Source organism: Uloborus diversus, chromosome 1 (assembly GCF_026930045.1).
Source record: "Uloborus diversus isolate 005 chromosome 1, Udiv.v.3.1, whole genome shotgun sequence".
NCBI lineage: Eukaryota > Metazoa > Arthropoda > Arachnida > Araneae > Uloboridae > Uloborus > Uloborus diversus.
In genome coordinates, this window is record NC_072731.1 from 23,907,467 (window position 1) to 23,921,892 (window position 14,426).

The 14,426-nt window shown below is 35.2% G+C and overlaps 1 protein-coding gene across 1 annotated transcript in view; it reads right to left on the reverse strand.

Moving 5' to 3' along the window:
* LOC129234320 (golgin subfamily B member 1-like) overlaps window positions 1–14,426 on the reverse strand; it is a 221,597-nt gene that overhangs the window by 52,008 nt on the left and 155,163 nt on the right. The window contains exons 4-5 of the mRNA XM_054868313.1: window positions 8,791–8,892; window positions 6,920–7,180 (exon numbers count right to left, since the gene is read on the reverse strand). Coding sequence (XP_054724288.1) covers window positions 6,920–7,180; window positions 8,791–8,892 — 363 coding nt within the window. The remainder of the gene's footprint in view (window positions 1–6,919; window positions 7,181–8,790; window positions 8,893–14,426) is intronic.

Consider the following 14,426-nt stretch of genomic DNA (forward strand, 5'->3'; position numbering starts at 1 on the left):
TTCTCACTAATGATCTTTTTTATGGCAGATAGACCCCCTCCCCCCATGGGACTGACTGCCTTCTCAACTTCAACCCCAGAATGGGATAGGAAATCTCACTACTTGACAACCGAAATGGACTTCAAGAAATTTAAATTCTGGGAAGAGAAATGCCCAAAATCAACTTCTAGTAGGTCCTCCCGTTTCTACTTTCACCTATACTCATTCTGCTGGGAATAATGAAGAACTTCGTGAAAGCTGTGAACAATGACAATTTTCTAATACCTTAGAAGGAAATTTCCAAGATATATTGAAGTTAAGGTTAAGGAGAGAATTTTTAACGGCCCTTCAAGTACGCGCAATTATCAAAATCACTGTTTTTGAAAAACAAATTGCGGGAGAGAATAAATCCCCCAGGAAGCCCTTAAGGGTGCATTACAAGTATTTCTAAGCAGCAGAGAAGACGAGAACTAAAAACAGTTGGTCAAACAATCCCTACGGAAGTTCTGTGACCATTGATGAATGATGTGTCTCTGGAACTCTATTTTTCTTCCAGGATATTTTGTTTAAAAACTAAAGCTATGAGCAGTGAGCATGAGGAAAGGTTTCACCAAGACATCTTTGCAATGAAAAGCCGATATCATGGTCAATGGGCTGAGTTAATGCTCACCAAATGCTGCTGAACTATTACAAGAGATGGTCCTTTTTGGACGTACACAAAGCAATCGAAAATGATGCGTTTACAGCAATAAAGCAAAAGCAATCACTGCTTTTCGAAAAATAAGCATTGTTTAATAAAACAGGACCTATTTAATAACATTTATTGCACAGAATTTTTTTTTCTTTTTTAGCAAAACCTTTAAATCAATGTGTGGTTGCTGTGCATCTTTCTCCAGTGGGCTTTTGTGTGTCATGAAAACAAGAGCTAATAAAAAAATCCACTACCCTATTCGTTTCTCTCGACCCAAAATTAGTTGGAATTGACTATTTAAAACCAGGATGCAAACAAAAAACACTTTTTTGTTGACTAGCGTAGCCAGTGATCGAGTAACATTCCTGACGTCATCAACAATGAAACTCGTACCACGGCGTAATTTAATGATATGTTTTGGTAATGTTCAACATGCAGGGAAAGGTTTTATTGTGACAAGGATGAACTGGATCCGGTTAATTAGCTGTTTTACAGTTAAGACTGTGGCATTTCAGGGGAATGAAGAAACGAAAAAATGGTCAACAATGAACGCTATCTACTGGAGTTAAGGGTTAATCCACTGGAGTTAGGGTTTACATTTTAACCATCAAAATATCACCAAACAGGCAATGGCTTCGTTCAAATGTAGAAGCAATTTTCCTCAGTAATATCTTGACGGGCGATTTCCTAGTTTTAAAATAATGTTGCAGATATCTAACGTTAAAAATATTTTAAGACACACCTAGAAGAAACCCAAAAATTACGGGTGATATTTATCAAATAGTATTTTAAGATAATTCTTTTCGGAAAAAGAAAATTAACGTTTTTAGTGTCGCCGATTCCGGAGTAATTAAATTACTCAACATCTAATGATACGGAGAGCAGTCTGTCTCCACTGGCAGAGAAGCTTGAGGAATGACATATTTCCAAGAGATTTAATGCCTAAGCACTTTCATTAATTAGGGCATCAAAACTCGTGACGAAAGCGCACTACCTTCCATCATAACTGTGAAATTAATGAAACGTGGCATTTCATAAATTAATCATGCGCGCTATAATTCGATATTGTGCACTGGGCTCTCGTTTTAATTCCGTTGAGGAGAGTGTCTAGGAGTGAGTTCTTCTGTACTTTTAATCTCAGAAAGAAAATGTCTCCTGACATCTCTAAATTATATTTTATAAAGCTAGGTTTTGTATTTAAGGTTTTTTTTATTTTTTTGCTTCTTAAAGTTATCTACCTCTTTCCATCATTAAGAACCTTCGAGTTAAGAATAACATAAATTTACTTAATCACATGAATAAATTATCTTAATATAACAAAATATTGCTTACTATAACAAAATTAGTTATATTTAATAGAGAGCAGGGATGCGTCACAACTTAATGTGCATTCTTACTCTCTTGGTAGTATTTTTGCTATCTCCATCTTATTCTGCTTTAGAAAAATATGCAATTGAACATCATTGTTTTTACAGTTTATCCAAATCCATAAAATACATTTTAATACGTTAAACATCCATTAAATTTGTCTCGTACAAATAAGTCAATAAAACACATAGACCAGCGTTACATTCAAAGCAGTGGCGTAGCTAAGGGGGGGTGGAGGGGGCGATCCGCCCTGTGCGGCACTTTTTAGGGGGTGGTAATTTCATATTTTTGATGCGGAAAAATTCAACGCATTTTTCTAATAAGGAAATCATGTCTTTGATCCATTAATGGAGGCAAAAAAAAAAAAAACTTTGAATGTAATGTTTTGGCTATGATAATAAAATTACTCCGATAAAAACCATGCGTTTTTCTAGAGGACATCTCGGCAGTACTATTGTCTTTTTTTTTCTTCCTTTGTTGAAGCTACAGACTTAGGTGGTAAAGTGAAGGGACCACTTTACTGTTAAGGTTAACTTTTGCGGAGGAATAATAAATTTCATAACATGATGAAGCTACTACTTGATTTTAAGAAAATTTCTTGAAAACTACCTTATTAGAAAAAAAAAAAAAAAAAGAAAACCCACTGTGTTTTTAAAGGAAAATGACACTAAAGGTAAGAGGAGAGAAATCTCAATTGGTGTTCGATTTCTTGCTTATTTTCAGGATAGCATCAGGATTTTCACAATTGCTTTGATTGGTCATTGATTGTAAAATTTTCATTGAGACAGAATGAATTTTATGTTCATTTTAAAAAGCACTTATTCCCAACTCAAACAATAATTGCTTGTATTACTGTTTTATATCAACAAATTCCTTTAAACAATGAGTTTCACACTTAGTCATTCATTTTAATGAAAGGTTTTAAATCAACTTTTTCTTCTCATGAATCAGAGTATGGTTAATCGAATGTAAAGGGCCTCTTTATTTTATCGTCCTCTATCAGTGAAAAAGGGAGTCATCCGAATTTGGTAATATAGCAGTACCGGATCTAGGGAAGGGGAGAGGGTAAGTCTTGCCTGTACCCTGGTCGGCAACTTCTGAGTTTCTCAACATTAAGTGATTCGCTCAAGCATGGATCCAAAAGGGAGTTATAACTATGTACCTTTGAGAAACCAAAGTTGCCCTAAATTTGTGTTTCTAAAATTTTAAATAGGGAAAATTTCCCCGACCTTTACGCTCCTTCCTACTGTCACAAAGCTTAAAATGCATTTTCAAGACCGCTGTCTAACGTTACCAAAAATAGCTTAAAAATGTATGGTGAGGTCTGACCCAACAAAGACAGCTTAAAATTACGTTGTTAAACATTCAAAAAAATGATACATTTTTCGGGAAGAGCAACCGAAACTTTCTATCCCTTAACGTCACAAAACAGCCTAAAAGTGAAGTTTTAGGTCTTGAGTCTCGAAACATTTCCAAGGGATAACGCTCACCGCATCCCTTCACATCTCATCTTTTAGCCTAATATTGAGTTTTTAAAACTTCAATACCAGCAAATTCCTGATGGCAGTCAAGTACTTCGAGCAGGAATTAGTAAATAAAGGGAGCAAATCCAATCATTGGCTTAACAAAAGCTGACCCACAGACCCCAAGTCACGTGATTCGACAACGGCGAATGGTTGGCACGTTTCGCGTGAAACAAGCGAAAGAAACCTGATTTCTACCAATGTTTTGCTATCACGTGCCTAGGAGTCTTCGATTCATGAACGAAAGTCTTCATTCCCTCCTCTTCTCAATGGTCAAGCCCTGGCTCTTTCTGTAACGTGATTAAAAATAGTCTAAAATGTGTATTTAGGACAATTATTTCGAACTTTAAAGTCCCCATCTCATCCAATGTCTCCAAAAAAGCTTAAAGTTGTGTTTTCGAAACTTCAATTTGAGAAAAATTCTAAGGTAGGGTCCGCAGATGTGCACGAAATCACATAACGTCGCCACAGTTGACTCCAAATTTCGTTTTTAGAAATTTCTGAGGGAAACCTGCAAAGCCGTATTTTTTTCTCAATGATGAAGAGCTTGAATTAAGAAACAATTTCGAAAAAGATTTCGTGTGGGACCCCCCCCCCCCCCCCGATTTTTCTTTCATTACGTAGTCCGTCAAACAACAGCTAAAGTCGCGTTTGTAGGACATCATGTTCAAAAAGTTTGAAGGGGAGACGGGAGAGCCATCTAATTTTCCTTCTTTGCTCTTAAGTCTTTCTCTAAAATTAAGCAGAACGTAATGAGGAAGAAGCATGATGATTTCTTACATTAAGATGTACTTACATTATTAGCATCTTTTTGCATCAAGTTATAAAACATTAAATATCTTGATTTAGTCTCGAAATACAATACATAGATTTGGTGTTAGATATATTTATTATTTGAAATCACAATCCATTCCCATAAACTCTCCGATGTTTCACCTGCATCATCTATATATCATCATGTTTGTGTAAGGAGTTGCGTGGGGAGGAGGGGGGCAAATGTTGGATTATCCACTTTCTGGCTAACTGCGCTCTTATTACTCTCTCCTTTCTCGCCTGTCAGACAGACATGTGGAGAAAAATGTCCCGGATTATTCCCTAGAGGATGACTCTGAATCCCCAAAATGATCCTTTTCATACGACGTAAAGGGTTTTCTACTCTATTCATCATCTCAAAATAATGAAAGGATTGTTCCCAAGAACTCATACATGTGGCGAGTTTCTTTTTCCGTGGAAAGCTGATCAAGATTTTCTTAGACTCAGAATATAAAATACTTACACATAGTTATTGTACCATAGGTTTGAATACGAGTCGTAACTGAGTTCCTACTAGGGTCAATCAATAATTAAAGACAAATTGAGGCAGTGAGAAGCAAAGGGATTTAAGTGGCAAAATTAAAAATTTGGAGATAACCAGCACAAATGGTAGGTGAACCCCTCCTCAGTCTTATGGCAAGAGATGGTACTAGTAGCCCTGGTGGGTGCTGCTGTGCTGTAATGTTATAGTCGGTTTACTCGAAACTTGAAAATGTCCTCTTAAATCCCTTAGCTTCTCACTGCCTCAATTGGTTTGAGGAAAAGATTGTTGGTAGAACGAGTTTGGTACATTTTGGATCATAAGTTGGCATCACTGGTATGAGTGTTAACCAGCTGATTGATAAACATTGCTCTGTTTATAACCTTAAAGTTAAGTTAAACGGTGTCACGTCTTCTTGAAAATTCCACTTAGGTTGAATTACGTTTTGTGATTCGTTTTCTGTTTGCTGAAGGGAAAAAACAGCTAGTGTATACGTAATCTTAAAAGACTACAGTGCATGTGAAAGTAGTACGAATCGAGGAAATTTTTGCAAGTGGATAAAAAAGTTCAAAAGTGGTCGATAACCACTGTCTTAACGGCATCGTTCTAGCTGGCCTATCGATAGTGAGGTACATTGCAATTATCTCGAGGAACAGCGTATAATTAACAGCCGATATTTCTCTGATATTCTTTTAAAGAAGGTGAAGTCAGCCATGAGAGAGAAACGTGGATCTCAGAGGAAAGACGTAATTCTCCAGCAAGACAAAGCATATCTTCACGTTGCTCAATCATCCCTTGAAACCATAGATATAATGGTATGGGAGGTACTACCACATCCCCCTTATAGCCCGAATTTAGTACCTTCTGATTTATATTTGTTTGGTCCACTGAAGGAGGCATTACGTGAGAAGAAGTTCCAGGATAACGAAGATATCAAGAAATTTGTGGGAAAATTGTTCCGACACCAAGACAGAGTCCTTTGCGCCGGTATAAAAGAGCTAGTAACAGGTTTGGACAGGTGTATAAATTTTGATGGGGGTGTGTTGAAAAGTAGTAAAAGTCTTATTTTGTAGAAATAAACGTTTTTTTCCCTCCAGGTCTGTTTGTCTCTTAAACTATTGAATGACCCTCGTAGTTCCATTTATGACATCAATTTATACGATTTCTCAGATTTACATTGGTGCACTATATAATTAGACTCATACCAGTATTTTTGTTAATAAAAACCACTTGTTAAAGACAAATTGCTACATCTTTCAGCGACAATAAATGAGATAAAAAGCAATCGGAGGGCTTTCCTCTGACTCCGATAGCTCTCGGTGCAGAGATTGGTTCTTTAGGTCCTGCTCACATGACTTATATGTGCTTAACCGATCCTTCCACCTGCTGCTACTGGTTCTTTAAAGACTATGGGTAGTGATCAGTAGAAGACGAACATGTTTTTTAGTCTTGGACCTTTGAAAGCATCACTGAAAATTTTTCCTGAAGTTTTGGGGTAAAAGTTACTGGCCTCCATGTTGCTAGTAACTTTTTATGTCAAATCCTATTATACTGTAAAATTTTATGGTAGAAAAAACAAGAACGCTGCGGCTAGTTGTACTGAGCAAAATGTACAAATTGCGCGTGGTTGGGGCCGAATCTGCGCAGCGCCGTCGTGATTCGAGACCGCTTCGTTATCACCATACCAAGAGGGCACGGGAAGTAACCGGGGATGGAGAAACATATGCTTCGCACCATAAGTTTCGTGGTGTAAATTGGCGCTGCAATAGCTTACTTTTTCCGTTACAATTTACGGTAAACTTTTTCTGTACTGCAAACACTTCGTTTTACCATAATATTTACCTGAAATGTTTCCCGAGTTTTTAACAGTGCAGGAAATAACTAGAAACTTAGCTAGCGTTTTGAGCGCATGAATATTGTATAAAGTCATTGCGTTCATCCTTAGAGAGAATTATTGTTTGCAACAGTAAAATACAGCGTTTTCATTTATTCAAGAGGAATTCATTTCTTTTAATTTAATCGACATTTTTGTGCAATTTTAAGAGAAAAACTCAAGAGACTCACCCTCCTCATTGAGCCTTGGAAATCGTCCCTGGATTGCCGCCTCCTGTCCCCGCTTTGCCTCGAAGCTTTAAGCACTGCCGCCTGCACAGCCGCCTCCGAAAGGTCCTGCCTTTTGTTGAGCAGATTCTTCAGAGTCCGGATCTCTTGTTCCCGGTCATGTATGATTCTTCCCAACTGCTCGGAGAGATTCCGCGCGTTCTTGAGCTGCCGTTCCAAAATCTCAGACATGCGACGCTCCCGAACCAGCTGGGATTTCGTGTCCTGCCAAATGAAAGAACTTTAACTATGCCGTTCTATCGGAAACATTCAACAGATTATACGCATTGTTTGATTGTCATACACATACATAAAAATACTTACTTATGCACAGGCCCGTCACTGTGATTAGCGCGACAGATACTTAAATTAATCATGAAAGCTTTCCAGTACATTTATACTTGACCATTCTAGCTCACATAACTTATGAGGTTTCTCACGTGTAACCAACTTCTGGTATGGTAGAAACTTGCTGGTAAACAAATGAATGCGCAATGGGAACAAGAAAAACGAAGGTAGCTAGTGTTGTTTGTTCACAGTAAAAATAAATATCACCTCAAAACTTGCGCCAAATCATCCAACAAGTGACACATTGTGAAAGTCTTGATTTGTCAAACATGCTGCCCTCGACATTTCCAACGAATTTGATGTTTTTGACTCCTTTACTGAGCACCATCGGTGCTGAAAAAGGCTATATCATAAGAGAATGGGGTCGATTAACATACTTAACCATAGAGTAAGAAAATTTAAAACAGAGGACACGTCTATGGTAAAAAGGAGATGAAATTGCAGCCGCAGTTATTGAATGAATTAGCAAGAAAGATGATGATTATGTGCGTTGATGATAACGTGTTTGCTTTGAAAGATTGATTATCAACAAATCTCGCGAAGCGACCGAATAAAGGAATTGGTGGATTCGTTTACGTTTTAATTCACATTTTACTGGAATTTCCTAAACGAGCTTCATAAACTTACAACGATACCTCAGTTTAAATTAACGATCAATTGAGATTGATTCGAATAATGCAATATTTTCAATCATTGTATCCCAAGATCTTTAATACGAAGCTAAGAATCTTGGGTTACATAGGTTCAACGTCCGGTTTCAATTTCTAAGTATAGCGTGTCATCTCTATGTTAATTTTCTTCGAGGTACTTAACTTTCTTTCTTCTTTCTTCTCTTTCCTTTCCTTTTTGTAACACCGGAATTCAGTGCAACATTTAGCCAATTTCAGAGCTCATAATAGTAAAATCTTCATTATTTTATCAAGACGTTTGCTGTGAAGCAACTTTAAGGTATAACAACTGCTGTGAATCGGCAAAGAATAATTTCTATCATAAATTCAATTCGTCATTTTATTTCTACTCCACCCAAACACTAAAACTTTTATTCATTCATACTTTGATATTCCTAAGGAAACATCTCTGACGCCTGGTATATCTGTTTGAAGTAAACAGCCTTCAACTGCCAAAATTAAAACACTAAACAGATAATTTTTGCAATGAAAGCTCATGATAATGAACGAACCACCTTAACTGAGAATTCAGAAAGCTGTTACTCTATAAATTTATAAATTTCGGTAGACTAAGCAAATTGTTGAGGGATCAAAAGCAAAACCCAAAAATATGAATTTGTTAAAAGTTTTATTTTAATCCTCCCTTGTTGCATTTTAGAAATTTATATTTCAAAGGCGAGATGTCGTGAATAGCGTTGCAAATTTTATCAACTGCTGAAAATGACTTTGTTACTTTAATTTATGCTTATTATGCAGTAATCCCCAACTGGCGGTGAAGTGAACACGGTATATGTTAAAATAATATTCAAAATTTGTTACCTGAAGTTTTGATTCCTTATCACAGAATGCTTCCTGCAGCTTTTCGATTGTGGCTTGCATTTTGACCTTTTCCTTTTCATGTTTTGTGCAAACAATATTGGCCTGTGAGAGGGAGAAAAAACGAGTGTTACATGCATAAAGTAGCAAAAATGTGAAATTGTTTTTAATGTCTTCCAAAAATCATACAAAGGAAAAACTAGTTGGAAACATATGCAGTCATTGAGGGTAACTGTGAAACATGTGGATTAACTTACAAAAACAGCAGTTTACGAATTGTTGGATTCAGCCGTTTTTTGTATTTACTAGATCGATGGCAAAACATCGATTTTTCGAAACATCGATGCAAGAAATTAAAACATCGATGGTATTGATACATCGACCAAAAAACATCGATCTTTTTATCAATATATAACAAACATACATTTTTGAATATACTACTCAGACATTAATTCCTTTTGTATATAGTATAAGGGGTAGGACATTGATGTCGAGGGTTCCGAGAGTTCAGTGTTTTTGGGTCAATTTATAGATACTATAGAGTGTTTTTTATTTTTTTTTAATTTTTTTTAAATCATTTTGAAGATCGATGTTTCGAAACATTGATGTTTTTCCACAATATCACTTATTTGTGAGAAATGTTATTACAATTTTCAATTAAAATACAAAAACATCAACATTGAAAAAGTATCGAAAGTTCAACATCGATGCTTTGAAACATCAATGTTTTAACAAAAACATCGATGTTTCTAAAACATCGACGTCGATGTCGCACTCCTAGTGTTAACTATTAACACATGAAACTGTGAGAAAAAAAAATTATCTATATTCAGAAGAAATCATTTTCCATTTCTCAAAGGATTTTTTTTTTTTTTTGTGGCAACGCCATGACTTTCTCAATGATTCATCAAACTTTATTAGGGGCAGTGAGGAGCAAAGGGAAGTAAGTGACAAAATTGAAAAAAATGAGATAAACAGTACAAATGAAAAGAGAACCTCTTCTCAGCGTTGGTGCAAGTAGTCCTGGTAGAATCTGCCATTCACATGATTTAGAAAAAAATTTCAATGAAAACCTACCTAAGATCTAAACTTCAAATGCGTTTTTCTCGCAACTTAAAAAAATCCACTTCTCCTCCCTTCCAAAAATCCCTTTGCTTTTCACTGCTACATATGTTAAGCATCATTTAAAATTTTTTTTTCTCCACATTTGACAAAAATAAACAGACAACACACAGGGTGGTTGTTCGGAAAAATTTGTTTATACTGTTTTTTTTTATAAAGCATTGCTTAAATGTATAGCGCAACACGAGAAAGACCGTACCGCGCAGTTGCTTAAACCGTCGTATGTTTGATCTCACCAAGGGTTTTATCGTTTTAGAATTAATTTTTTCCTTTCTAGTTAATCGAAATTTCCAAGAAAATTTAAACTCATTGCGGCATTTTAACCACAGTTGTGCATTTGCATTAAAATCCGAAAAAAAAAAAAAAAATTTTTTTGCACAGTTTTTTTTTTTTTTTTCGAAAAATTACTGGTAAAATAATTGAATTTTTGAATAACTGCTGTCAAGCGCGAATGCTTCGCACAGTTAATTAGTCTATTACTAATGCACACATGGTAACTAAATTAGAAAAGCATTTAGTAAAAGTTAACTGAGTTCTTAAAACTAATGTTTTTGGAATGAAAGCATGATAAAACGAACAATAAAGGATAGGGTAGACCGGGGCACATTTACGAGGATTTTTTTCAATGAATTTCCTAATTTTTATGTTTGAATCTAGGAAGTTTCAGACATTGTGGTTTTATAAAGCAATTAATGAAGTCAAAATTTGAATATTTACTGGTTGCTCAGCTTGTGTTTTTAACCGTAATAAAAATGTTTTTTGAGTCCATGTCGGTTGCGTAAACTTACCTCAAACACGGGGCAAGTTTACGCATCGAAAGGGGAAACGTTTACGCATAATAAAAATGATACCAAGCAGTAAGTGATATAGATATTTAAACAAATTTAAATGTTTTATTTCTCTTAAAACACTTTGAAAATAAAAAAAATAATAAATAATTAATTAATGAACATTTTATAGGCTAATTTAAAATCACAGGGCTTATTGCTAAGTAAACACAGAAACTATTTAGTCATCTTTTTCGTCACTGTTAGATTTTACTTACAAAAATAAAGTATTTCTTTTCGCATATTTGTCAGGGGACTGAGTTTTGACACCTAAAACATTGAATCCTGTCTTGTCCTTTTTTTTCGTTTGGTTGTGTGCTTTCAAACCATAAATGCAGGCACATTTTCTCATTCTTTCACAGAATCGTTCATTAATTTCCTTTTTACAGAGTGTACTAACTTTTTCCCTGTCGCAGGTTTTGGTTTCGTACTTTTTCTTTGATGTTTCCTATTTCTACTTCAATAGAAACTTGTAAATTTTAAAGAAATTTCTCTTTTTTTTTTTTGTTCTGCCCATTTTATTTTTTTTTCTTTGTAGCTTCTAACTGCTCTTGTCTGAGGGCTTCTTTAATTGGAGGAGTATCAGTTAGGGGGGGGGGAAGGATACTCGCAATCCTTTCCTGGATCCTAAGTTTTAGTCCTACTTTTTCAAATACTCTCGGTTGGGGTAGTCCATATGTGACGATGTGGAAGGCCTAGTGGGAGGAATGCATTTATTATCGATAAGCCTTTTCATTATTTTGACATCTCACGTGGTTCCTGCTATTGTTTTGATCGCAATGTCTTACCATCTTTAAAATAAAGAAAATGTATTACAGGCTGAATATTGTATATAGTTAAAGCCGAACAGGCATGAAGACAGCACTATATGATTGTAAGCTATAAGATACGAATCTGTTACTCAATTTAAAATGAATGGTGATTTTCAAAACTAAATAACCTGAAAATACTAATGGTTTGAGACAGTACAGAGCGAAAAAAGCGTTCGGGTCCGTTTAAAATAATACAGAGTAGTAAGACACAGTAAGAACATGCGTAAATGTGCCCCGATGAAAATGTGTAAACGTACCCCGTTGGCAAGTTTGTATTTATTTTTGACGTGCAACAAAGTTTAATAACTTTTCTGCCCATATAAATACAATTCTCAAAACAAAGGATAAATGTCTGCTATTTTTTATCTATTTATTTGTTTTTCACAAAGTATTATTTATTCACAATAAGCTTCAAAACGTTCAACTCAAAATTTACTCGACTTGGTAGAAAACAGATTTTTCTATCCGCATACTAAACCAAAGCTCGACTGATGCTTAAAAACTTGTGAGAAATTTTGCTAGAGAGTAGCATCAATCTGGTATGACTTTTGGCTCTCCATTTATAACTCGTTTTGAAAAAAGGGCACTGCGTAAACGTACCCAATGCGTAAACGTGCTCCGGTCTACCCTAAAATGTACAAAATGGATAGTTTTATCCTCAAGCAAGCTGCTATGACTCGACGTTAAATCCCGGTTATCACAAATTTGCCATTTCAACTGCGCTTGCGCGCGGACTTAGCTGATTTCAAAAATATTGCTGAAATTGATTAAACATTTTAAATTTGTTAATAAATATGAGATAGCAACAGATAAAAATTAGAAATCGCAAAGCTTTCTCTGATTTAGTTTTTAGGTCTCGTTAAAGATTGAGTTTTGAGTCTTAATTATTAATGGATTTGGAGTCTGATTTTTCTATCAAAGGCCCTTTTCAGGGCCAAATTTTCAACCTCAAAAGAGCGTATTAGAATTGCAGCATCACTTCTAATACAAAGTCGAACCATCAACCTAAATAGAATGTATAATACTGCTATTTACGCTAACATAAAATACCCACAAAAGACAGACATCTGTACTCATATTATTCCAATCATTTTTGAAGTACACAACGTGTTTTACGTTTACGTTAAGTAAATATTTTCAAACCAATAAATATTGAAATGTCATTTTTCCCTTTACATTATAAAGATTATCAGGTATTCATATCCGTAGTTTCATATAATATATCACGAAATCGCTGTGAAAATATTCTAATCGCATTCATTAATTTGTTGGGACTCTACCTAAATATAAGCAAGCAACACAAAATCTTAAAACAGAAAGCCCAAAAAGCCAAGTTCGCGCGCAAGCGCAATTGAATTGGCAAATTTGTGATAACCGGGATTTAACGTCTACTGCTGCTATGTTCTCAGGTGCTAATGAGCTTTATTCTCCATACTTAAAGATTCAACAATTGCGTTTTCAATACATGGTAACCTTTTTCCAATCACACAAAAGGTAAATAATTTCTTTTTAAAACAATAATATGTTCAAATGCGAAATTTTTCCACTGAAGGGTCAGGAAGTTTTGTCCTCATAAACTGAAATGTTCATTAATAAATTTACGTATTCAAATCTACGTATTATGCGTGACAATTTTGTTGTAATTAAATAACAAACAAAATTTAACTTACAAAATAGTCGTTTTATCCGTGATTTCGTATTAAACGCACAGTCCTATTAAAAAAGTGCATCTCTATTTCATATTGTTTGGAATATTTAATGTGAAAAGTAACTAGAAACCCCAATGCTGCACTAAGGCTTTTTACTCCTGTTTACAACTTTTATTTAGGAAAATAAGTTAACAACACCGCGCACAGCTACTTGTACTATCCAATACTTTTGTATGTTTGGAGTCTACTCTTAAACTCGGATTTCAAGTGGTTGAAATCTTTCAATCCACATAGTAGCGTTCGTTCAGTAAGTATAGTAAACCTTGGAATGCTTTAAATAAAAATGAGGAGTTTTTAAGAATTCAATTAATTTTATCTTTCTTGTTCAAAGTTGCACTTTTTTTTTCAGAATGATTCATTTTACACAAAATTCCTCGCTATGTTCAAAGTTTTCTTAAATAGCAAGATAACTTTAAGCAAGGTTTTTCTCAAAAATAAATTAATTTTCTCAAAAATAATTTATGCATGTTTGTTTTCTAGAATGTCTGTACAATACTTTCGAAATTCTTATGGCTTCAGTTTACAACCAATAGATAAAACGACACTATTAAAATTTGTGTAGGTCAGTTGGAGGTTACCAAAACTACCCTGCTTGAGTACTGCTCTACTCAACAAGAAACCACCAAAATTAAATTTCCTATATTATTATGGCTTGTATTTCTATCTGGTGTATAAATAAGTTTTAAAGGATCATCGTTAGGCTTTCATTTTCAGTATGTGACATTGCGCTGAAGTGGAAACAACATGGCTTTGAATATGTCAACTTTTGTGCCAACAAAACACAATTTTGAGGGAAAGTTTACTTTTTGCTTCCGTTTGAAAAAAAAGAGCTGCTGAAGGCCATTGAATGCTGCAAGAAGCTTACGGGGGAAATGCTTCATCGATTTCCACTTGTGAGTTTTGGTATAGACGTTTTAGAAGTGGTGATTTTGATACCAATGGCACAGAGCACGATGGACAGCCCCAAACGTTTGAAAATGCCGAATTGGAGGCTATATTGGACGAAGACTGGTGCAAAACAACTTTACCGAACTCAATTATTGCGTTTGAACCGAGCACTGCGGGAAAAACGGCCACAATATAAGGAAAGACAAGACAAGGTAATTTCGCAACATGATAACACTCCGCCTCATGTTGTACCGCCGGTCAAAACATACCTCGATACCCTG